The 25,989-nt window shown below is 38.6% G+C and overlaps 1 protein-coding gene across 4 annotated transcripts in view; it reads right to left on the reverse strand.

Annotated features, from left to right (window-relative positions):
- LOC108424631 (retinoic acid receptor gamma-A-like) overlaps positions 1–25,989 on the reverse strand; it is an 86,316-nt gene that overhangs the window by 20,259 nt on the left and 40,068 nt on the right. Inside the window, exon 1 of one of the 4 annotated variants that reach the window (XM_017692778.2) lies at positions 11,259–11,818. The exons of the other annotated variants lie outside the window; for them this stretch is intronic. Coding sequence (XP_017548267.1) covers positions 11,259–11,409 — 151 coding nt within the window. The 5' untranslated portion in view covers positions 11,410–11,818. Of the gene's footprint in view, positions 1–11,258; positions 11,819–25,989 lie in introns of those variants that run through there. 4 annotated transcript variants of the gene reach the window in all.

Here is a 25,989-nt window from a genome sequence, read left to right on the forward strand (position 1 = left end):
ACAAAGTTATTTTAATTCAGATTGAAAATGTTAGTTTTATCTTTATGTAAATTGCCTGTTTTTGGCTTATAATATCATATTCCTCTGATAATTTAGTTGGAAATATCTGACATGTTTATTTTTTCTATGGTGTTTAATGTGTATTAAATCTAATAAACTGTACAAAAATGTACAAAAATCAAGAAACACTGATTTGGACTGATATGAGCTCTGCTTTATTCTTAAATATAGATGGATGGTTTTCAACTCATGCACAGCTTCTGCTTGTTATGCTTTCCTTTTATGCATAATATGATTGTACATTCAAAGAAAAACCAGCACCACCCCACCTTTAGTTCACTTTCAGATCTGTGAATAGAAATTTCAGTCAAACTGTATTTGAATAGTGCCCCCAAGGTTTCATACAGATGCTCAACTTTGTTCTTAGAAATTAGGAACCAGATGTGAATACGTTTTGAGGTTTTGGCTTGAAAATATAAATATTTTTAAATTCCATTAATGGTGGATGGATATGTGAAGAAGCTTGTGAGGCAAAGTCCCCAAAGAAAACTTATTATATCAGATTTTCCACTATTTTCCCATCATCCACATTCCATATAAAACTCAGAAGAGTCGTGCAGGTTCACTGGTGGTTTTGGACGTTAAGTAAAATGTCTATATTTGTGTTGTAGACATGCCGACCCCTGGTTCCTATCACCACCACTGTAAAGAAACGTCTAGACTGAGCCATTTGAGCCTAATGAACCAATTTAGTACATATATAGTAGAATTTAATGGCTATTTAGTTTAGTGTTAGTTAAGGATGAGCTGATGATCTACAGCGGGCGCTAATCATAAATCATTACCAAAAATCTTGAATTATTTTTAAAGCCTGTTAAATTTTTTATATATTTTCCACCCGTATTCCACCCAACCTGGAGCTGTCAACCTCACCTGGGTACCTTCATGTTGTGAGATTTCGTAACACGGCAACAGGAGTGTGCGATGAGATGTAACTGGGAAATCTGACAGAGCAGGTCAATTTGAGAGCAAGCGTATTTTTCACAGCAAAGCTGGCGCCGAGTGCTGAGCCCGAATGCTTCTCGAGTTGCAGTGTGGAGGCCTTTTTTTTCTTTCTTTTTCCTTTTTTTTCCCAAGCGTTTGGCCCCGCGCCAGGCCATGGCGCTCTCAAGTCTCCTTGAGCCTCGTTTGATTTGCTAATGCGGCTTTTACATAACTGCCTGCATTACAAAATGCTCCCCCCCGCCTTAAACTGTGGTGTTTGGAGGAATGTGAGTGTGTGTGTGGACATTTGAACTGTTGACAAGTCAATTGGAACACGCTCTGTTGTTATAAGTCTATCTGAACTACACTAAAAAAACAATAATGAAGCAAAAAAAAACATGATCCGACTGCGGCTTTGTCTGGGACAGTCTTCAAATTAAATAGAACCAAAAGGATCTCAATGGAGGGAACAGAGAGAAAGAAGCACTTTTGCTTCTCTAAAGAACATAAATTTTTGTAAATGATATCCACATCATGTAAACATTCTAAAGGTTCTCACTAGAATCAAAGCCATATCTAAAGGAGAATTTCACCATTTTTTACAACTGCATAATTGTGTGTGAGATGTAAACAGAGTGATTCAGAGTGGTTTGGTGTAAAATGGTTCAAATTTCTTTACAGTGGTGATGATAGGAACCAGGGGTCACCACGACTACAACACACATACCTACACCAGTTTCATATGGAATGTTGATGAAGTTGTCTTTGGGAACCGTTTTACCTCACTACGCATATCCCTCCACCATGAGGAAATTTTAAGGCCAAAATCTTCTCAAAACTATCATTAAACAATGTGACAGACATCAGGTAGTGTATTCAATAACTGTAAGGGAGCTTTTAGAAGTGGACGTCTGGTTCCTATCATCACCACTGTTGCCAATACTCCCTCTAGAGTGAAACATTTTGCATGAAACCACACTGAATGGCTTTGTTTCTATCTCAATCTTATAATTATGCATATCTTTTGGAGGGAACATCAGTGGAATTTCCCTCTAAGACAGCACACATGGAATGTTCATATATTGAAAATGGGACCCTGAGGCAAGACCCTCAAACACCCTCAGTCCACAGAAAATGCTCTTGAACGCCATTAATCCTTGTTTTCACTATAAGAGGTTGTATACATAACAATAGCAGCAGTCTCTGACTGGGCTAACTTTACACTTAATCCTCCACAAACCTGCGCTCCACCCAGACACTGCAGGCTGAACACAGGAGCTGTGGGAAAATACATAGAGAACACAGAGCAGGAAAGAGTTAATCTAACTTTAACTTCCCCTTGTGCTGCCGCCCCAGCTCTGCACTCTTAAAGTACACTCTTAAGGTGACAAACAGGGTCCTCTGGAGTGATATCACAAAAAAACACTTTTGTTTCCCTAAGAATCCATCAGTGGATAATTCTTCAATATAGAACCATTTTCTTTACTAAAGAACCTTGAAGAACCATCTTCTTTAAATGCATATATAGGCCCACTCTTGACAAGTGTGTGGTTTTATGTACCAAAAAGACTCATAATCCACTTTTACACATTCATTTCCAACCTCCTTGTAGACTGGTGAGCTTAAAAAGAATTCATAAAAAGTTCTTCCAAGGTTCTTTAGAAATGGGGTTGGTTCTATTTAGAACCATGAGTTTTTTATAGCACCACCTCATGCTTAAAATGTTCTTTGCATGGTGAAATGGTTCTTCAGATTGATGGAGAGTGTACTTCCATACAGCACCAAGAACATATTATTTCATTATTATATTATATTATATTATAATTTTTGAAAATGAGATGTTTAAGTGTAAAGTGCAGTGTGTGAAGAAGTGTTACACTAGCATGCAAACGGTGCTGATTCCAGACATCCTCCAGTGATTGGTAGACAGTTAAAAGTTTTGCATAAATTAGAATTCTCTGGTTCTCCAGGTGGTGGAACTGTAGGAGGAGTCACCAGCTTTTAATTGACTATTTATGCCTGGGTTATCTGTATGCAGTTACACGTGCTGTTGAATTTGTTACTGCTGGACCAAAGGGTTCTCACAGGGGAACCACTTTTGGTTCTCTAAAGAAGCCTGAAGTGGACTATGCTTTAAAGAACCATGTATGTAAATTACATGTGCAGGAGTAAAAAAAACTTTTTTAAAGTTTAAGAATGTCCCAATAATGCAAAGGTTCTACATCAATTAGAGGGTTTTTCTAGAAACATGTCCAAACCAAGAATCGTTTGTAAATCTTTAAGAATGTACAGTACTGACCTTATTACCTCACAGTACTTTGAGTACTAAGTTGTTAGGTCATATATATATATATATATGTGTGTGTGTGTGTGTGTGTGTTTGTGTGCGTATATCGTAATTTAATGTTTTATAGAATGCTTTTTCTTTGGAATGATTTTCTAAAATTCCGAATGATTCATTTACTAAGATGTAAACAGAGTCATTGAGAGTCGTTTGATGTGAAATGCTTTGTTCTAGAGTCAGAATTGTTCACAGTGGTGGTGTTAGGAACCAGACTTCCACCTCTTAAAACTCCCTAATAGGAAGCTATTACAAGAAATTGTTATGAATACACTGCCTGATGTCTGTTTATTGTTAGTTTTAAAAAGGCTTTGGTCTAAAAAGGTATTTTATAAAGTCTATAAACAGCAAATATGTACATGCAGAGTTTTCTGAGGCAAAATAGTAAATTTTATAAACATTACTTTGAAAAAATTAGAAGACACATGTATGTTCACGGGTGGTTTTGCATAGTAAATAAAAATGGCTATGCTTGTAGTCATGGTGACCCCTGGTTCCTATCACCACCACTGTAAAGAAATCTGAACCACTTCACACCAAACCACTCTGAATCACTAGTCACATCTCAAACACTGAACTTTACACCATTTTTCTAGCTGCTTAATGTCTTAATATGTTGCAGTTCAAGTTCTATCTCTTCACCACCCACCCAATAGGACCATTGCCGTCATCATTATGCACTCCCAACCCTGCCCCCTCATTGCTCCCCACCTTCCTGCCGCATCAGGAGGAGGATCTCTTCCTGTCTTTGAAAGGAAACCTGTGATAAAAGCTATCCACTGTCCAGGAGATGACCCAATAAAACTCTCTCTCACATATACCAACACGAAGCTACAGAGTCACACCAAATACAAACCTCTAACCACCCCCACCCCCCACCCAAACCAAACCTGGACTCCATCCAAGAGCTCAGCTAATAAAATGGGTAACACCACTGTGTCCTCCAGGGTGACTTTACACTTCCTTGCAACAACAACATGTAACCTTGGCCTTATAAACAAAATATAGATAGAACATTGTTGCACAACAGATTGGTTGACCAAAGACTGACTGAACTGTTCACTTCAATTCTAGTTTTCAATTCTAATTCTCTAACACCAAACCACTCTGAATTAGTCTATTTACATCCCAACCACTGATATTATGCAGAAATTTTGATGGAATTCCTCTTCAACTCTTATCAAGCCAGTAGCTGGCAATTTAGTGACTGCTTATTACTGCATCATCAAGCAGTAACTAGTATGAATTACACATTTTCAAGAACACTTTTATTGAGATTCTTATTAAGCCTTTTTCAACTCCACAGAATACACATGTCCAGACACATGGTCCGAACTTGCTTAAGATGGACAGGAAAATCGGGGGTGTCCTTCTTAGGCACATTGTTAAACCTAGATTGCCCCTATAATTCGGCAGCGTGCATACAAAGCCCCTTTCTTCTTTACAGCACCCCATAAACTGACTTTTTTATTTTGCTTTTTCCTGGATGAAGCTGAGTCAACATTTGGTCACAGCCCCCAATATTGCACTTCACCCCTCTCAAAAAAGAAAACCTCACCGAACAACACCTTCCTGTTAAACGACACAAGGGTCTCAAACGACCATGAAGTCCACCTCAAACCTGACTGAGACCTGGCTAGACCAGCTGGAGAAGCAGACAGGCTGGGAAAGTTGGCCTTGATGCTAATTGTAGACCATAAAAGATGCTAGACGCTAACTTAACAGGTCATTCAAGTCCATGAACAGCTTCGGTCCACCAGCCTCACCAACACCATCACCCTCATCAAGCCTGAAACAGCCCGAATCACAAATGCAACATTTCTGTCAGTACTTTTTCTTCCATAGTTTAAGCACATTTTGTATTTGTCATTTCAAAATGTTCAGTGGTTGATAGGAACCAGAGGTCATCATGACTACAACACAGATATAGACATTTTATTTATTGTCCAAAACCACCAGTGAGCCTACATATATCTTCTTAGTTTTATATGGGATGTTGATTATGGAAAAAATAGTGGATTTCTTTGGGGACTATTTTGCCATGCATGTATCCCTCCAACATTATAGTTTCATTGGTGGTTTTGGATAGTAAATAAAATGGCTATATTCACACTTATGGCTCTTCAAGGTTTCTTTACTAAAGAAAATGATTCTACATAGATCCACCAACACTTAATGGACAATTTGCATGATTAAAGGGCTCTTTGCATCTTGACAGTGTTCTTCAGATTAATGGAAAATGTGCTGTACATGGGTCTTTATAGAGCCTTTTCAAAAAGAGTCAACGTAAAACCATCTACAACACATTCAAAGGGCTCTGCTATTGTTATAAGCTTGAATCGTAACAGAATTATTTTTGGTGCTACGTAGAACCACTTTCTTTAGTAAAGAACCCTTGAAGAACCATCTTTTTTAAGCATGTTTGAGTTGTAGTCTTGTTCATATCACCACAGCTGTAAAGAAATCAGAACCATTTCACACCAAACCACTCTGAATCTCCCTGTTTACATCTCAAACTCTGAATTATGCAGAAATTTTTAAAAATCTGTGGAATTTTAAGATTAAGTAGGAGTATCTAAGACTTGTGGAACAAACCAGACCAGATGTTTGTCCCATTGGTGTTGATGTCCTCCAGGGATTGAATCCTATTTAAGGCACAGAGTGTTTCGAGACAAATCGCAGCCATGCCCAAAACCGAGAACCCAGAAAATCTAGCCCTGATCCTCTAATAAGACCAGAGATAAAAAAGAGCAACAAGTTCAAGGTGAACTCAGAGGGCAAGCATGGAGCAGTTGAGGGGACTGGACAGGACAGGAGGATCTCTTGGAGACAGAGGGTGGGCCCATGTTATTTACAATGTTTCTCTCACCCAGTGCAGTCCAGCTATAAAATGCTATTACAGCATAGGGCCAAATTCCAGCAGGAACCTGTGAAACCTGCTCAGGCACACACGAGACGCCCAGTAGGCTGCCACACAGACCCTTTCAGAGGGGCTTTCTCAAGTCTTCATTAAATCTCAGAATGATACTCTTCATGCTTCATGCCATTAACTCCATTCTCCCCTATTGGTTTCTCATTGACATTAAACTGTGCTATGCTGTTTTGTTTGTTTGCCTCTTGTTCTTTCTCACCCTCTAGAACATGGGAAAGTTTGTTGTTGGCCTTGAATAGCCCATCCAGCTCTCTCTAGTGTCCACTTAAATCTTAGAACTATGGATACGATTTGCATTCTCTTCTCCCTCACAATCTGGCAGTGCCCTTCCCTCTGCAACAAAGACATCTCTCTGGTCCAAGATGACTTCATTCGTATTTATGTTCCCAACCACGTCAGAAGCATAACTTCTTTGGCACCTATTTGTTATATTTTTAATTAATCTGCTACTCTATAAACAGTGACCGGGCTGATTCGATTGAGAGGTTCTTTAGGGAAGAGATTCTTTGCCCAAAGTGTGGCCTGCCAGAAAGTTATCCTAACCCCAAACCAATCTGTCCAATGAGAAAAGACATACATACTCTATGGTGCATTCTATCCAACTCCTTCGAACTGCAATTCCACAGTAAGAAATAAACAACAGATTTAGACATTTTAAATGATTATGGTTTATTTAAACCCAAGGCCTCAATAGAGATAGTAATGAGCTAAATATGCAGTATAAACAATCATCATTTATAGGATACTTCCTGCTGCGTGGTGTCTTTCCAAAACTATAGGCACTACATTTACACTCCTGAAAATACAACTGATAAATGAATTTTTTTTGGTATTTTAAAAGATCATTTTGATTTTTTTTAAAGTGAAGTTAAAAGATTTATATTGATCAAACCTTATTCAAAATTTGCTATCCCATGTTTTTATGTCACTTCCCAAACCAAGACTTTTCATTTAATTTGGAGCCTTATTTTAGAGCAAGAAGTGAGGCTGCATCCCTGTCCCTCATGGCCACATGGTGAGCTGTTAGATCCTATTGATTTGGAGTAAATGTGTCCCAAATTCTGAAATTCAATGCCAAACGTCAAGAGTTATGTAAACATCAAGAAATATGATGATTTTATGTGCATGCAGCTGTTCAAAGCTGTGTTTTCTAGTCATGTTCTGGCTGCGTTTATGAGTTCTGCTCAATATGAGCTAAAATTTTCACTACCGAAACATTTGGATAAGTTTGGGCAGGATTTATACTGTACTGGCAGTGACAATTTTTTTTGGTTATTTGTTTTAATAAAGTAAAAATAATTAAGGTAAAGGGTCACTTAAAGCAAAATGATTTTACTCAGTTATAGTCAGTTAAAAGTGACATTTATGACAGTGCTTTAAAAAACATTTATAAAAGCTCAATTTGAAACCTACTTCTTTTCTTTTATATCTTTGACATTATTTACTTTATTTTCTGTTTTTGGCTCTCAGCCCACCACATATATTTAATTCAATTCAATATTGCACATTGCCCCCCTAAGAGAAAAAAGTTTTAGCACCCTGCTCTATGGCATTTTTTTCTTTGTTTGTAAGACAGTATGCTTATAATAAAATAAAAAATGTATTTATATAAGTATAAATTTCTCAAGATTTATTTTTTCTGTCAATCATATTAAGAGGTAAACATGGAGATGAAAACGTCTTAATCCCTTCATCAGCTCCCATTCTCCCTTTCCCAGTGTTCCTCTTTCATCTCTTGCTCTGTTCACAGCTTGTCCCCACAGGCTGCCTGATCTCTTAATTGAGCCTATTGTATGTATAATTGAATAATTAAAGACTTTCATGATGGGTCAGCAAATGATGGGGGGAGGAGCCGGCAGACACTCCAGGCTCCAGAACTACAGACAGCAGAGTTTGCATTCTGACTCCCACACAGAATAGATAACGCTGGATCATTACAAGGCATTTGCGTTGAACCATAACAAAGCAATGTGACAATTTACATGTTATCAGTTTATTAAACCATAACTCCAATTATTTAGCTGTTGTTTATGTTTTTACATCAATTGGAAACATCAGCTGCTCGTTACACTGTATGAACATTTCATGATGAATGGACCAACAGGGATGGTTCAGAATTACTCCTGTTACATTAACATATCCACATTATTAGGAAGACTTGTATCTACACTCACTGTGTATTGTAGCTCTACTGACCATATAGGAGCACTTTGTAGTTCTACAAATGGTTCTTCAGATTGATGGAGAACGTGCTGGTTCTATGCAGCACCGAAAAGGATTCAACTGTGACAATTCTACAGTCACAAGAGATAAAAGAACACTTTTGTTGCTAGAACCAAACCCGAACCAGAATTCCACCATGCTGAGAACCTTTTAAGCATGAATTAGTTCAATGTAGTACACATGGTCCTAGAAGGGACCATTCCCTTTTCTTACAGAACCTGTAGAAGAATCATCTTTTTAAAGAGTGTAAAAAGAACCACACCCTTTACTAAAGAGCCCTTGAACAAGCATATTTTTTAAAGTGTAGGCTTAAGTCAACTTGGGGTAATGTAGCCTTATGAACCTACAGTAAAGTGACGCTAAGATTCTTTCATTTAACTTTGAAGCATTGAGTAAAGCAGCTATTAAAGCAGCCCAATGGCACTAGCACACTAACAATGCATCCTTCAGTAGATAATACACTGCAACCTAACATAAACACCAGTTGGCTTTTTTCCACCAACAAACTCTGACGTAGCAGCTGATATCAAGACAAATGCCTTAAAGGAGAACGGGACAGGTCACTTGGCCTAAAAGCACTCCTCAAACATCCTCTCATCACTCTCTTGGCGAACAATGTAATGGGATCCACTGAATGGAGCGGGAGCCCCCCCACCACACACAAATGCATTGTTCTGACATACTTCCAAAGATTATGCTGAGTGTTTGAAATGAAACTGAACACCACGTCCCAAAGGCCTTTGTCACCCGAGGGTGCTGAGTGGTCATTTTTTGCATTGTCTTGCTGCAGTTTTGCAAACTTTTGGCATTCTTTGTGTGTACTATGAAAAAAATATATTTTTGAAGAATAATCACCATATCATAACAAAGGTATATATGAATTCTCTTCCTGTCTCTGTTGTTATAGTCTCATAACCTTTCCTCAAAAAAACACTCCGATTTTATACGTAGTTCACTCAATAGGCAATAACTAACACAGAGCTGAGCATTGAATCCTCTTATAGCTAGTTCAAAATTGAAATATGCTTTTCAAGGCGTATTAATATGTCACAGTATTTAATCAGACAGCTCACTCGCACTGCAGTTAGACACTTTGGCAGCTCTTCTTTACTGAGTGGCTGCTAGTTTAACTGCAGCGCTTGAACACTTGTTGTCAGAAGCATACCTCATTAATCAAAGCCAGAAAGAGCACGACAAGCTGATGGAGCAACACAAAAACTAGCAGGCATGCAGACACAGGATCACATTCACTTTGTCTTTGTCTCTGTCACGCACACACACACACACACACACACACAAAGGCGTGTTTTTATACAAAGTCAGGACATGAGGTCATACATATGTCCCATTTGTGTTACATATATCGCAGTTGTTGGAACAAAACCTCAAAAAAAAGAAACTGTACAGGAGAAGGAAAAAACCTTCTTTACTTTTATTGGATTCAATGGAACCAGACATTTTCATTTTGTCATGTTGGGCTGTTTCTGTTGATCCATTCATTGTGAAATTTACACACAATGTAAAGAACAACAGGCATTCTCAAATTATGTAAAAAAAAAAATATATATATATATATATATATATATATATATATATATATATATATAGCAGAGGTGGGTAGTAACTAGTTACATTTACTCAAGCATATGTAATACTGATGGATCAGTGCTCAAACACTTTTACTTCTACTCAAGCATATAAGTGAGTAAAGGAATTTACTTTTTACTCAGTTGCATTTTAACTGTCCATATTAAGTAACTAATTTTGCTTCTGTGTTTAATTTCATTCTGTTTTGTCAATGACAATGTCTGTATTTGAAGCATTGGTAACTTGCGTATTTTATTTTAGACCAGAATAACCCGAAAAAAGAGAAAGTAGAGCCATACAAACTCCAGCTCCTGTGCTGAGAGATGCCAGATTTATTATAAAGTTCCACTGTTCCATATGGTTCTAAGTGCTTAAGTAGTTTTTTGTTTTTTAATGTTATTTTTTTAATAGATATTTTTACTTGAATTGTTATTTTATCATTAGTCTTACTTGTGTACTGATTTAAGCCACTCTACACACCTCTGTATACAGGTAAGCGCTCTACATGTATTGATAATAATCATAATAATATTAAAATGTCCCATTTGTTGTGGTAGCGATATGGCAAAAATATATCACAATACATTAAGTTTTAATGATACATGTCACAATATTTGCTTTGTATGATATCTTAGAAGTTGCATAAGTAACAAATGAAAAGAGAAAAATACTATCAAAAACTATGAAAACTATTATTTGTTTTCAAAATTGACATACTTTGTTATCTTAAAACCAACTAATCAAGACTAATTATTCTCTCTTTGTAGTAAAACCTTGGGCCTCTTGGTGGGCCCTAGTATTTATGGGTAGGGCCAGGAAATATGATGATATTTATCATTATCATGATAAATTATGTTACAATATTTCACAATAGGCTTCTCTGATTATATAATGTATATTGTCAGTACTTCTAGAACTGCATGTTTCACCTGCAGTTACTGAGTAATAAGCCTTAGTATGTAATAAGCCTGAAATTTTAAGGGGTTAATAGCCAATATCTATCAATGTAAACATTGTCAATGCATGTTAACTATGTTTTTCTGTGGCTTAACTAAACAGCCTAGACATTTGTGTCCTAAAAATGTCCTGAAACAAACCCAAACAAACAGAAAACAGCAAACAGACTGAAGGTTAAGCACATAGAGACCCTCAGGGTGAAGAGGAGACACTTACAAACGCACTGACACTTACACTGCAGGTTGGTGCTGGTGCTGTTGGACCAGGAGAAGGGTTCCAGCCCAGAGAAGAAGGAGCTAGCCTTGCGCAGCATGCAGGAACCCTGAGTGGACACGCCAAAGAGAGGCCTTGCACCAACTCCTAGAGCCTCCATGCAGTCAAACATGATGTCCACTTCTAAACCAAGCTAACCAAGTTCTCTATAGTCTCTGTCAGCTGCTGTCACTCACCAAACAGGACAGTAGGACAACAGAGGAAACTTCTATTCAAGGCTGAGCTGCTTCTTTTAGCACCCAAAACAAAAAATAAAATAAACTGCTTTGGGAACCAAAACAGCTTCTATGAGAAGCATCAGAGAACTTCTTCAGGTACTACTGTCACTTTCGTATCCTCTTGTCTTTGGATCTTCACGCCTTTTTCTGCAGGTCTGAGGGTCTCCAGACTGACCACCTTCTCCTCTTCTGCCTACGTGCTTTGGTTCTAGATCAGCTGGTCTCCAAAACCTGGTTTAGATGTAAAAGCTTCTCCAACCAGCACACGGAGGTTCAGCAGGACAGTGTGTGCTAGCTGCACTCACGTTGAGACAACACGTCTAAGCTCAGCCCACATTGAACAGAGGGGAAGGGTTCGGGGAGGGAGGGAGGGAGGGAGGAGGAAGAGAGAAAGAGGGAGGGAGAAAGGGAGGCGGGAGTTATCCTGGTTGGCCCAAACTTTCTGTCTTTCCCATTTTCTGGCCAAGCGGTCAGTCAACCCTGCGTCATATTTCAGAGTTTTACAAATGAAAGCAAACAATCGCTCTCCCCACAGTCCCTTTCTCTCTCTGTCTCTCTTGCCCCCTCTTATTCCCTCTTTTCCGCCAATACTGACTCCTTTGTTCTCTTTTCTCTCTACACATCTTACTTAATACTCATGATACTCCGTGTTGAAACAATATAACTGTTCTGACGTTGTTCTTTTAATTGTTTACCATCATTTACACCTAATCCATCAATGCTTTAAAACGATTCATAACTACACAGGGCTCTTAGTAAAAATGAACAAGAAAGCAGTTTTTGTTTTTTTAAGGTGAAATTTGTTACACTAAAAATGACCAAATATCAAATCATAAATACATACACAAATACATAAATACAAATGCATACGGCTGCAACTTTTTGCCTTTAGTCCTCAAAGTGCCACTATAAACGATGATGTATAATCTTGGTTCCTTATAGAACCATGTCGGAAACATTTTAAAAAGTTTAAAAGATCCTTCACAAAGGTTATATACCAGTTTAAGGGTTCTTTTTGGAACCTTTTGCATTTTGTAGAGACTCTTGATGAGGTTCTTGATGCTTAAAAGTCTCCTTTACAAAAAATGGTTCCCTAAAGAGCCGTCCATTAAACCACCAAAAGTGGTTCTTCTATCCCTCAAAGAACCCTTGGTGGCAGTTTTATTTTAAAGAGTGCACTATACTTTCAGCAAAAAGGGCTCTAGTACCAAAAAGGAAGAACCATTAAAGAAAGTTACAAGTTTTTATATCACAGAGAAGAACCATTTCAACACGCAAAAGGTTCTTTGTGTTGTCATGGTACACTTTGAATAACCCTTCTGTTAAGACTGCAGCCATTATTATTATTAATAGTAGTAGTAATAGTAGTAGTAGTATTACTATTATTATCACTATTATTATTATTATTATTATTATTATTCATTTAGAACTAATAATGTTTTTATAAGTTAATAACAAGTAAGTCATGACATTTTGAGGCTTTCTAATGTATTTACAACTACAACCATTGAATGAATGTGTTCTTAGGGAAAATAGTTCTATATAGAACCATGAACACTCAAAGAACGCTTTGCATGATTAGGGTGATTGAAGGTATGTTACTTGTGGTTCTACATTGAACCTTTTTGGAAAAGGTTCTGTATAGCACCAAAATTGGTTCTTCTATTGTTATGATGTCAAACTGTAACAAAAGAAGAACATTTGGTGCTATTTACATTTACATAGAACTCTATTAATGTATACCTGCCTTTTCAGTCTATAGCAGTTTAGCCCCACCCATTCACACTGAAGTTACAAGGATACTTTCAGTCTGGACTGCTTTTTGAATTAGGCAGAGAGCAGCCAATCATTAATTCATTATGTAAATTATATCATTCTTGCAGTAACCAAAATAGCCCGTTCAATTCTATTGAATAATGAGAGGTTTAAAAAATGGTCATGTAAAAATGAATTATGGCTGTTTTTGGTAAATAAAAACACAAACATTTGAAGTGGACCTCAGGGAAAAATAACAAAAATACAAGAACAATGTGGGATATGGGCCCTTTAATGGCAACGGGTGTGCCTTTTTCAGTTATTTCCTATAATTTCAACACTTCCAGTATACAAAAACAGCTTAATAAAAGAAGTGATAAGAATCAGTACAGTGATGTTCTAGATAGGAAGTGTGTTGGAAAGCAAAGTTTTGGGAAACTCTCTGGATATTTGGAGTCTAGCGCCCTCCATAGGTGAAAAACAGCAAGCAAAGGGTGGTGCTTTAGTGCACATACACACTACATCTAAGGATCATTAGGAAGATCAAGGCCAGAGAGGGAACCAGGCTTTGTTTTTTACCTTTATCTATACCTTCTGTCTCTCTCTCCCTACCTCTCCCATTATTCCTGTGTTTAGACTGGCAGCCTAACAGTCGTTCTCCGTAGCCCCCTGACCCTTTACTTCGCCAGTGCTTTCACTGGAAGTCCTCTTAAGTCATATTATTGTTACCCACGCTAGTACACATTGTGCTGTGACCCTTTTTTCCTCTTCTCAACCCCATCATCCTTGTTTTTTTCTCCATCTTTCCAGCAATTCATTGAATCAAAGAGACCACAAGTGAATGCGGTTCCAGACAGGGGTAACTTTCCCAAAACGGCTGCTACTGAGAACCAGTCCACGTCGACTATCCCTCCAGACCCATAAGTGACCTCCTGCCAATTTCTTGCTATATGTTCCATACAAGTGCTGCCCAAGCCAGCCAAAGCACATTTTATGACCTCTAACACTGTATTATGGAGGATAACTTAGACTATGATGTGTGGAGGCTTTAAAGCAAATGTACATCTTTGAATAATTATACCTTTATTAGATCAGGTACAGCTTGGCTGACATTTCATCCAAATGTGTAAACAAATACGGTAAAGCTACAGAGCTATGCAAAAAACCTGAAAACGTTTTTTGATTTCCTAAGTGAGAATACGTTGGACAAATTTTTTTTTTTGGTGAGGAAAAGTTAAAATTAATATATGAAAGGTCCCGTAACTTTTACACAGGCCACATTTTATATGCTTCCAATACACTAAAATAAAAAAATGAACAGTCAACAAAGGCTGTGTTTACATGCAAAGATTTAGCCAATCTGATTGAATACATTCAGTGTTTATATCACAGTCTACTCAACAATCTGATGGAAAAATTCAATTTAAGCTCACACTACAAGTAATCTGATCCAAAACTGTGTGCATGCATAGAGAACCACTTAGCGTAGACGATACTATGACAACCAATATCATGTGAGTCCAGTCACAGTGAGATGAGCAGCAGTAAGCGGTGCTTGTGTTTTTTATTACTTCACATGTATTTAAGAAGGCTGAGAGGAGGACGTTGTGTTCTGAGACACATAAACTGGACGCCGTCAAACTAACGCCATCAAAGCAGAAACTTTGTCTCCTCTACAGACCAGTTGCTGCTCCCGCCATGTTGAACATTACACATTTTCGCTATGACATACTGTATGTTCACATGCACAGAACATACTTAACCTTTCTGATTGGAAATGTAAACAGATACAGTCATTTACACTGTTATTAATCTTTTATTTAACAGATTATTTACAGGATTATCCACCTCGCTCAATCAGACAGAACTTGTCCAGTCCAGCTTTAACTGGACACAAAGTTTTGAGATTAAAATGGTTATAAGCATATAAGCAGGTCAAGCAGACAGCAAACAACCATCAAACTTTTTTGTTATGAAATGCTAATCAACAGAAATTAAGAGGCGAAAAACATTAGAAATAGCTTCTTAGCTTTGACAGCCTGCAGATGTTTTGCCGTCTCTACTTTAAATCATTAAAGAGACCTAGAAGGGGTATCTGTGTCAATGTGTTCTCAATTTCTCTGTGAAGTTTCATAGAGTTTGGGAGGGAACACTGTCAAGGCCACTGCACACCGGATGCGCTGCGTCACGTAGCAGTGTGTCTCTATAGAACGCTGACAGGTAGAGCTGATATACGCCAGGCTCAAGTTCATTTTGATACTCTACTTGTGTAAAGTGTTCAGGATCACCCATCAAACTGGCTTTTTTCGATCTGAAATATAGAATATAGAGGCTAGGCTCGTAGCATTAGCTGTGGTAAGTTACCATTAGCATTTGTCTGTTTATGTAAAAGACTGGCTGGTGGAGTCGCAAGCCCTGCCTCACATCGACTCAAAGTTCCGGTGCCGGATTGCAGACCTCCATTAAAAACCAAGACTAGCCAGTTCTGCCGTCATTTTTTGGAATGGCAAGTTTTTTTGTCTATAGGCAAAATTACTAGTTCTTTGTTTACAGGGTGGTGTGTTTTTTATTCTTAAATACAATGATACCATAACTGTATTGTTTCCATGTCCCAGAAATCACACCATGGTACACCACTGTACTATTGCAACAGTAGCGAACAGGATAATGCCACAATTCTTTTTAGCTTATTTTGAATTAGACAAGAATTTTTGATGTGAATGTTTTGATTTGATTCACCAAACTGCCTTAACCCCTCCAATTCCTTATCCATTTAGAGAACACATTTTCATACTTTATTTTGTTTTTTATTTTACACTGTTACTAAACTATAGTCACTGACCACACTGTACCAAAGCAAACACATGCCCACCATTCATTACATAAACACTACAGATATAATGCACTCATAACTCAATTTGAATACCATCTTCTTTATTTGTATACTCTACCACGTTATCTTTTGCCCCTCCAAGACAAACTTTTGGGGACTCCCGGTTTAAATTAATCAAAAACCCAAATTTACACATTTTTCCAGTTACCCTAGATGTAGTCAATCAGCCAAGGTCTGGCGTCCAACTTCTGCTTCTTTAGGTTAGCACTGAAGATAAGAGGCTAGCATTTCTAACACTAGAAGTCAATAGTCACCCACATCTTTTCTGTAAGCACATCCTTAAAACTTCTGTCAACCACCTCAAACCTTATAAAGGTCTTCATTTAGGCTGGATATGGTTGGGTGGGTTGAGAGATGTTGTTAATTTGTAGCTTTTGGTGGTTTCAGTTTTCTTTATAGAAATCATTTGGTTTTGTATATGAAAGTGTAGATCCTGGCATCTTGCCTTTTCCCCTCCTTACCCAAATTATACTCTTACTCATAAATATCTTATGTATAAATACCTTAATGAAGAGCTGGATGCGGTTCGAGCAGATTTAGAGCAGTTTGGGATGAATTAACAGAAAAGATTTGGGTGACTATTGACTTCTAATGCTTGTTAGCTACATTAGCCTCCAGTTTGAAACCAAGGAAGCACACTTCCAAACTGTCTAAATGAGATTTTTTGCCAAACTATTGTTTAATTCCTTGGTCACTCTGCAATGCACTTTCCAACTCAACACACTTTCAAGTGTCTTGAAAAAGCTCCTCTTCTTGGCACATACCTGTGTTTTGTCACTCAACCGTTCCATTGCTGTTTTCCTTCACTTTTGTTTTGTCTTCTGTGTCTTCTTGGCCTCTCACTTCTTTTCTTTCTAACTTATGCACAGGCCACATTTCATGCTTTATTTCTGTCAAATCATCAATAAACAGGAAGTGTGCATTAAAATGTGTGTCTAAGCAGAGGATGTTTACACTTATTTACCCATTAACACAATACTCCATCTGAGCAGGGGCGCCTAAACTTTTACACACCACAGTATATATTTGCGAGTATAACATCGGAGAGACATAAACAGTAACTGAGTCGCAGAATCATCCTTGTTTATATTGCACTTTTCAAAAGTTAAAAAATTTCAGTGATTAACAGATTTTAGTCTAAATTAATGAAAATTAATATAAAATAATATAAAAACAATTTATAGGAGAAAAAAATAAGCTTGGACACACACACGTAGCCGCCTCCTCCCTCCTTCCTTCCCTTTCCTCGTTCTAGAGGACTGAACTCTGGAAAGCACCCCCAGAGGGGCGCTAACCATTACCCCTCCAACACCCCTCCACAACCCCCCCCTAAAACTTCTGCTGCCCTCCCTCCCTCTCTCTCTTTCTCTCTCTCTCTTTCTTTCTCTTTCTCTTTTTCTGGCGCCTTGTCCTCAACCGCTGGCTCACTTGCTTTTTCTGTCTATTTTTCCATCTCTCTCTCTCTCTCTCTCTCTCTCTCTCCCTTCATTTCTCGATTCGATTTGATTTTTATTGTGCCGTCCATCATAACATCGTGGCGTATTTACGATTAAGTGTTTCTGTTCCGTTTTCTCTCATTTTGTCATAGTTGCTCAGTTACAGTGCCAATAAAAAGGGGTAAAAGAAAAAGGGTGGGGCTTATTTTTTATCTTTGAAGTGAATTATTTATTTATTTTTAGTGGCTTTTACTTTCTTTTCTTTTCTGTTCTCTTTCACTCCATGTCAGTGTAATCTCTATGTGTGTTAGCCTCTACTTCACCTCATACCTCTGCTCTCTCTGTCTCAACATTTTCACCTGTCTTTCAACAGCAGCGCCCCCCCCCCCGTCCCCCCCCGTCCCCCGTCCCTCTCTCGCACACACACACACACACACTCCTCAGTGACACACAGCAGGGAGCAGAGCTGCACAGTTTCAGCTCCGTTCTCTCCACACCTTGAGGCAATTACACCCCCTGTCCCATATGAACCCCCGCCCCCCCCCAACACTCCCCCCGCCCCAAAGCATGAGGGCCACAGAAAAGAACCTGGATTGAAGCAGCACATAAAGTAATACAGCTGGCCTGTTGCACCTCTCTTTCTATTTCTTTTTTCTCTCATTCCTTCAGCTTTCTCTTCTTTCCTCTTCTCCTTTCAGACATTCCCTTCAGTCTCTTTTAGGGCTGTCACCATGAAATTTTAGCTCATGATTGACTGTCATGTACAAACTCAATTCTCAAAATGATCGTACAGTAGGTAAAATGTAGGAAGGGACATGTATTTTAACAAAAACAATACAAAAACAAGACGTAATGTTTCATCATATCATCTTCATTGTTTTCTGTAAATATACCTTCATTCTGAAATTGATGCCTGCAAGACAAAGTTGGGACAGGAGTAATTTAAGACTAGGGACATTGTGAAATACTAAAAAAATCTTAAACAGGTGATGTAATCATGTTTAGGTATTAAAAAGGTAATACAGGAAAGGCTGAGTACTTTGTGAGCAAGGATGGGTGGAGGCTCACCATTACTAACAGTTTAAGAACAACGTTGCATCTCACCCTCTGCAGCGCAGCAAAGATTCAGGAACCTCTTTGCATAAAGGAGAAAATCACAACTCTCCAGACCTCCAAACTCTCAAAGGCACTGCATTAAAAACAGGCATGTTTCTGTGATGGAGGTCACCGCATTGCAAAAAATTTTGATCTTAGTAAGTGAAAAGATCTTAAATGTAGTTAATACATATAATACTTCTGATTATGAGATTGTGGTAAGAAAATTGCAAGATTATTCTTCTTGTTTCTAGACATTTTTACTTTTACTAGATATTTTTAAGTAATTTATCTACCAAGAGTGTCTTATTTCACTGGCCAGGTAAAGTAAAATGATCTGCCAGTGGAATAAGACACTTTTATAAGATTACTTAAAACAACTAGAAATGTCTACAAATAAGTTAGTCATTCAGAAGTCTCACAACAATCAGAATTTTTTAAAAATTTTTGACTACATTTAAGATGATTTCACCTGCCAAGATATAATTTATTTGCAGTGCACATGGGCTCAGGTATACTTTAACAAACTGTTCACAATAAACACCATTCATCGATGTATCCACAAATGTGAGTTAAGTCTGTACACTGAAAGTTACATGTCAAAAATGCCCAGAAATGCTGCCGACTTCTCTGGGCTCAAGCTCATGAAATGGACTGATGCTCAGTAGAAATGTGTACTGTGGTCTTATGAGTCATCCTTTCAGAATGTTTTTGGAAATAATGGACATTGTGTTCTCCAGTGTAAAGAAGAAAAGGGCCATTCACATTATTACCAGTGTAAAGTTCTAAATCTAGCATCTGTCATGGTGTGAGTGTATGGGTGGGTGTGTGGTTGGGGGGGGGGGGGGGGGGGGGGAGTATTAGTGGAAAGCCTGTACATCTGTAAAAGCTCCATTAACCACAATTTGAAGCAACATATTTTTAGATGGCATCTTTTTCAGGGATGTCTTGCTTATTTCAAAATGACACCAGGAAACATTCTGCATATGTAATGGTTGGTAATCAGAGAGTGTGAATAATAGACTCACCCAGCCAGCAGTGCAGAACTGTCTCTCACTGAAAACATGTCTTATTAAGCTCAAAATATGACACCAAATGTCCCTTATGTGTAACAGAAGATTGGATCAGTTTGTATCTTCAGCCCTCATGAATGATTATTAAATGCTGTTACAAGGAAAGATGATGTAACTCGGTGGCATGCATGCTCATGTCCTAACTATTTTGGAATGTGTTGTAGGCATCAAATTTGGAATGACTATATATACAAAATCACTAGAGTTCAAGGTAAGACAAATATTATGTTTTTACCGTTTAATACAGGTCAAACAGAATTCATTACTAATTACTACTTTTTCTTTTCATTAACATTTCACACACTACCACTGCTTTTTTGAAACTGGGATTGTAAATAATTGTGATTAATGACTGAATTGTCTCCTTTTGTTCATTGTATGCAACTACTGAAGGACAAGCTTAAATTGGTGAAATTAACCAACTAGCCATTTAGCTGTTTTTACTGCCCTCTAAACATGTAATATGACTGTACTCATAAAAAGTGACTGTATAAAATGACTGCAGTCAGCCTAAATAACTGCAATCATCTCAAATAATTGCAATTGGGGGATTATGCAATAATTGTAATAATTGTTGCTTCCTCTCTCTCTCTCTCTCTCTCTCTCTCTCTCCGCTTCATCATCTTTCAATCATTCCCTTCTGTCTCCTGCAGCATTTATATTCAATTCAATTCAATTTGATTCAACTATATTGTCATTATACAATACAGGGTAGTACAGTATAACGAAACACTATCGGGCTACTTTTCCAGTGAAGTAATAAAAGATGCATAGTATACAGTGCAAAGACAAAATACAGTAAAAGACAAGACAGTCTGGCTGTCTTTCTTTCCCTCTCTATTTCTCTCTCTGTCTTTCTCTGGCTTTCCCTCTATCCACTTCAGTCTTCTGCTATTATGCTGCTCTTTTTGCTCTATCTGTTTTCTCCTTTTCACCTCCTTTTTAATTTCTCTTTCTCTCTCTGTCTTTCTCTGTTTCTGCCTCTTTAAGAGTCTATAATTCTTTCTCCCTTTCTCAGGCTTTCCCTTACTCCACTTCTTCATCTTTCACTCCATCTCCTGTGCCAATGCTATTCTCTCCCTCTCTTCTCTCTATTTTTAGCCCTCTCATTCTCTCTCTCTCTCTCTCTCTCTCTCTCTCTCTCTCTCTCGCTCTCTTTCTCTCTCTCTCTCTCTCTCTCTCTCTCTCTCTCAGGCTTTCCTTCACTCCACCTCTTCATCATTCAATCATTCCCATCTGTTTTCTGCTATTGCTCTCTCTCTCGTTCCCTCTCTATTTATGTCTGTTTTCATTTCTCCCTCTGTCTCTTTGTCTTTTGTTCTCCCTCTCTTCTTCCACACTCTCCCTTTCTCAGGCCTTTCCATCATTGAATTATTCTCTGTCATACACTAGAACACTGCTCTCTCTCTCTCTCTCTCTCTTTCTCTCTGTCTCTCTCTCTCTCTCTCCCTCCCTTTCCCTCCTTTTCTTTCTTTTCTCCCTCCAATTTACTTCTGTCTCTTGTTTTCTCTCTCTCTCTCTCTCTCTCTCTCTCTCTCTCTCTGTGTGTTTCTGTCACTCGTTCATCCACATTCCAGCCGTTCATAGAGCTCGGCAGCCTCAGCCTCAGGTTCTTTAGTGTTTAGCGTGGAGAGTTGGTGTCATGGGCTGGCGAAAAACGGAGCAGAAACAAAACCCGCTCTGTTCAAACAGCAGCCTCCCCCACCCTGCAGCTCCAGCTCCAGCCTGCACTCACTAAACCCAACCCAGAAACGCTGCGGTTACAGCTACACGCCATTTGGGCTGGCATGTTTTAAAGTATGTGTGCTGTATTTGCTTCTGTTGGAATGTGCAGCTCCTTTAGGGGATGTTAGGCCGGCTTTGCACAGCAAGACTTTCACACCACTAAGTTTCAGGCCGAGACATTCAGCAATGTAAAAACTTATAGCATCACATGGCAGGAATGATACTGAGCGGACAGTAGCCTCTTTCTGCAGCCCCCCTAGTGTCCCACCAGTGAAATGGAAATCAACAATAATCAATAAAGTGATAATCAAATAAACTCAGATTGAATAAACATCAGATGAAGTCTCTGTTGTCTGTGTGTGTGTGTGTGTGTGTGTGTGTGTGTGTGTGTGTGTGTGTGAGACTCTAAGTTGAGCTGCTTGTGAGCAACAGGGGTGAAACAATTCACACCAGTTGATTAGTAAATTACAATTATTTAAAGAAGAGAGAAAAGTTTGGTGCCAGTGGGCTCTAATGTTAGCAAGCTAACCTAGATTAAGAGACCCTTAATAGTCCCACAATGGGGAAATTTCAACTCCGCATTTAACCCATCCGTGAAGTGAAACAGCACATACACACTAGGGGGCAGTGAGCACACTTGCCCGGAATGGTGGGCAACCCAATCCGCAGCGCCCGGGGAGCAGTTGGGGGTTAGGTGTCTTGCTCATGTGCTGTCAGCTCTGGGGATCGAACCGGCGATCTTCTGGTTATGAGGCTGGATCCCTAACCTCCAGCCCACGACTGCCCCTTATGTAGCTCATGTTACAACCCAGTGGCAAAAGTCAAACTGGTCCTTTGTGGATACCCCTGATATAGGCTGTGGGGTGTATAGGGTGTTACCTGCTGAGGCTCTTGTTCAGAATGTTTTTTGTTATTATAATTATCTTTAGCAGAAACAATAATCAAATCAGAGGGTGCTGCAGCCCCCTTAGCACCCCCACTTCTTGGGTCCTTGGCCAAGACATTAAGGTAATCAAGGTAATTAGCAGCGTTAAAAACTGAGCATGACTTTTAACACTCAAACAAATAAATATGATTTAAATATGACTGCAGCTTTCCTCTGTTTTCTGACTAATTCAATTGCTGTGTTTATTTTCACATAGAAAAATTTACTAGATCTTATTCCCAGTGGTGGTGATAGAAACCAGGGGTCACCCTGTCTACAAAACAAATATATACATTTTATTTACTATCCAAAACCACCAGTGAACCTACACATGTCTTCTGAGCTTTATATGGAATGTTGATAAATGTAGCGGAAAATCTGAAAATATAAACGTCTTTGATTGTTATTTTAACCGCACAACACCCTGCATGTACATCACTTCCATAAATGTACTAAAAATATATCATTTTTAGGCCAGACTCTTTACAATACTATAGTAAAACAATGTCTCAAACATCAGGCAGTGTATTCACAACCATTTCATTAATAACCTTCTGTGAGGGAGCTTTTAGTGGTGGACATCTGGTTCCTATCACCACCACTGTGAACAGTTCTGACTCTGTAAGTTTCTCTAGAACAGAGCATTTCACACCAAACCACTCTGAATGATTTTGTTTACATCTTAACCATTTCATTTTATGCAAAGTGGGTTGAATTCCACTTTAAAAGGTACACAAAGCAGTTTAAAATGAAGTTACATGCAGTATGTTTGATTATTTCAACAATCAGCCAGTTTAGTATATAATATTAATCATATATCACATTGTTCTGTCTATCATCTATAGTATACACTCTACAGACTGTAGCAAAAAGTTCTTCCAGGGTTCTTTAGTAAAGGGAATGAGTTCTATTTAGAATCATTTCAGGCCTGAATGTTTCTTTGAATGTTGCTTTGATGGAGAGTGTGTTGTATATGGTTCTATTCAGAACCCTGTTAAAAATAGTTCCCATGTTTTTTAGGTTCTATACAGCCGCATATACAACACATTATCCATCAATCTGAAGGGCCAAAGCACAAAATGGTTCTACATAGAACTCCTGGACGATCTTTTCAAGAGTGTAGTATAGTGTGAGGTTTTGGGGTTCTGTGTGGATGCCATGTCCAGGATTGTAACCTGAACTTGATGGGGGTGGGATGGATTTCCTTTACTGCCGCTCGGGTTAAGCATATGCGCATGTATGTGCACCGTAACTCACACCCCCTACTATTACAGAACACAATAAAGCATAATAAAACATACAATTACGTTCATTTTTCATCTGTTCAGTGTGTTTCCGCAGTCGGCTGGGCCTTACTCCTGTTACATTCCGCCTCTCTAATGAAAACTCCTTCATCGAGGATGGAAAATAAACAGATTTGAGAGTAACTCTACCTCAGGCAGTCTTTCTGTGAAGAATAAAGCAGCCAGAGCCGCTCTGCTAATGCTGCTGGCATGGACTTCTGCTGCTGTTCCAACCTCAAGGTCAAGCAAACTAATGGTTGGTCAGCTTTAACAGTAAATACTGGCATATGGCTTTTTACTGGTGCAGCATTCTGTCGCTCTCTGCCCCACACTCTTTCATCTTCATCCATCATCATCCGTCTACCCACACCTCACAGCTCTTTTGTACTGTTCCCTTTCTCTCTGCTAGCACAAAGTCCTTTTTAATAAATCCATTAAAAACCCATTAGATCATCTGGATCACTGTACCGGCAAGGTGCAAAATACAGGGGGTCCTGTGGGGTCTGGGACCTCCTAATTAACCACTTGGACCCCTGAATGTCCCTGTAAATAAGCTTATCACAAGATTACGCTGTCTGTTTGGGAAAAATACACACTCATTTACAGATTCAGTGAAGCTCATTGTTTAGCTGCTTCACTCAAAATCAGCTTCTGTCATTGGTGTTCTTAACTAACTAGAGCTGCAGCACTGCTCTGCCTCAGGGTGGCGCTGTAGCAGACTGGCTCACTGTGTTATTCCTTTATAGCCTTGAAACTGTAACTCTGCCTGGATTCCTCTGAAAAACTTTACATTGTGCTGCAGCATTACTGCAAATCTGAAAACTCGCCCAGTTTCCCAAGAGTTTGGTGTGAAGCGTGACTGTTTCTTATTTCTCACACTGAATACACAAGAGAAGATGACTAAGATCTTGCAGATCTGTGTGTCCTCACCCTCAAAGCCTTCCTGTTCTCGACTATTTTAGATAATTGGTTTAATCTGAATATGCAACTATCGCAACTGTGTCGCAACTAATATCCACTGTGATATTGTGTTCTTTGAGCGGGCTACTGCAATGATAAACAAAGCTAAACCAGCTTTAAAGTTGGCATGGGATGCACTTAAATCAGTCCTCTTAAGGACTTCAGCCCATCAGATGAATGCCTGTAAAACTCACCCTACACTTAGTTTCTTATTTGGTGTAACAGTGTTATATTTGTACTTGTACAGACTGTGATCCTGACTGTACCTATTCATGTTTGTTTGCACTGTACAGGAATGTAAGTTACATATCTGTTGAAAGCTAATAAAAAGTTGATCACAAAAAAAGCCCCGCCAGTCTCCACGGAGACATCATAATCCAAAACAAGTGGTCTGATAACATGGCAAGAGTCAGAGATCAGTTTAGAGATCTGTGAGTCAGGAGGCAATAAACGCCACCATTCTAGACTCTGCTACTCTGAGTCAGTGATTTATACAGTTATTCTGACAAATAACTATTTGGCAATATTCTGGCAAATAAACATGAACTTGCTCCCTTTCAAATCAGACCAAGATCATGATTGTAGCACAAAGTATGTGGCAATGGTGCCCCTTTTACTGGTGCAACAGTTTACAGGTTAAAAGCCAGAGCTGGGCAATTAATCACATTTCATTTTCGATTATGCTTCCAATGATTATGAAAAAAATAAATAATCGAGTAAATCTTATTCCACATTCCATTTTGCAATGATTCTTTTTTTTGTCTTCCCTCCCAAAAATCTTATCTAAATTATTTTGGTCTAATTTGTTTTTATTTATTGTTTTTACACATGATTACTAGTTTTCAGCAGGTTGTGGAAATGCACCATGACACACTTGATCTCATTTCTTTTGATCTGATTTAATTTTATGTTTTAGTTTTGCATTAAGGAGAAGGATTCTGTTATCGTGAAGAGCATCACAGCAGCATGGGCTGGCGGTGAGTACAACTCATCAACACAGCCGCAATGTTACTCATTCTCAAGTTATGCTTTTATACAACATTTCTGCAAAATGAAGAAAAAGGGTCAAACAAAGAAGCCCGAACATCAAATCAGACATGCTGTAATGTTGGCATTTCCTCCGCCACAAAAAGTAGGACCCTTTACATTACAGACAGAGCCGTAAAACTGATTCCCAGATGAAGCTGGATGCGGTTTTGTTCCAGTGAGTCTGTAAAGCGCTGCCGTCTGTTTGTTTCTGGCTGATTTCAGTTTGATTAGTACTTTAACACTGCAGGAGGCTCTTCCCTTAAATCTCTCTCTCTCTTTCTCTCTCTCACACACACACAC

This window comes from Pygocentrus nattereri, chromosome 21, assembly GCF_015220715.1.
Source record: "Pygocentrus nattereri isolate fPygNat1 chromosome 21, fPygNat1.pri, whole genome shotgun sequence".
Lineage (NCBI taxonomy): Eukaryota > Metazoa > Chordata > Actinopteri > Characiformes > Serrasalmidae > Pygocentrus > Pygocentrus nattereri.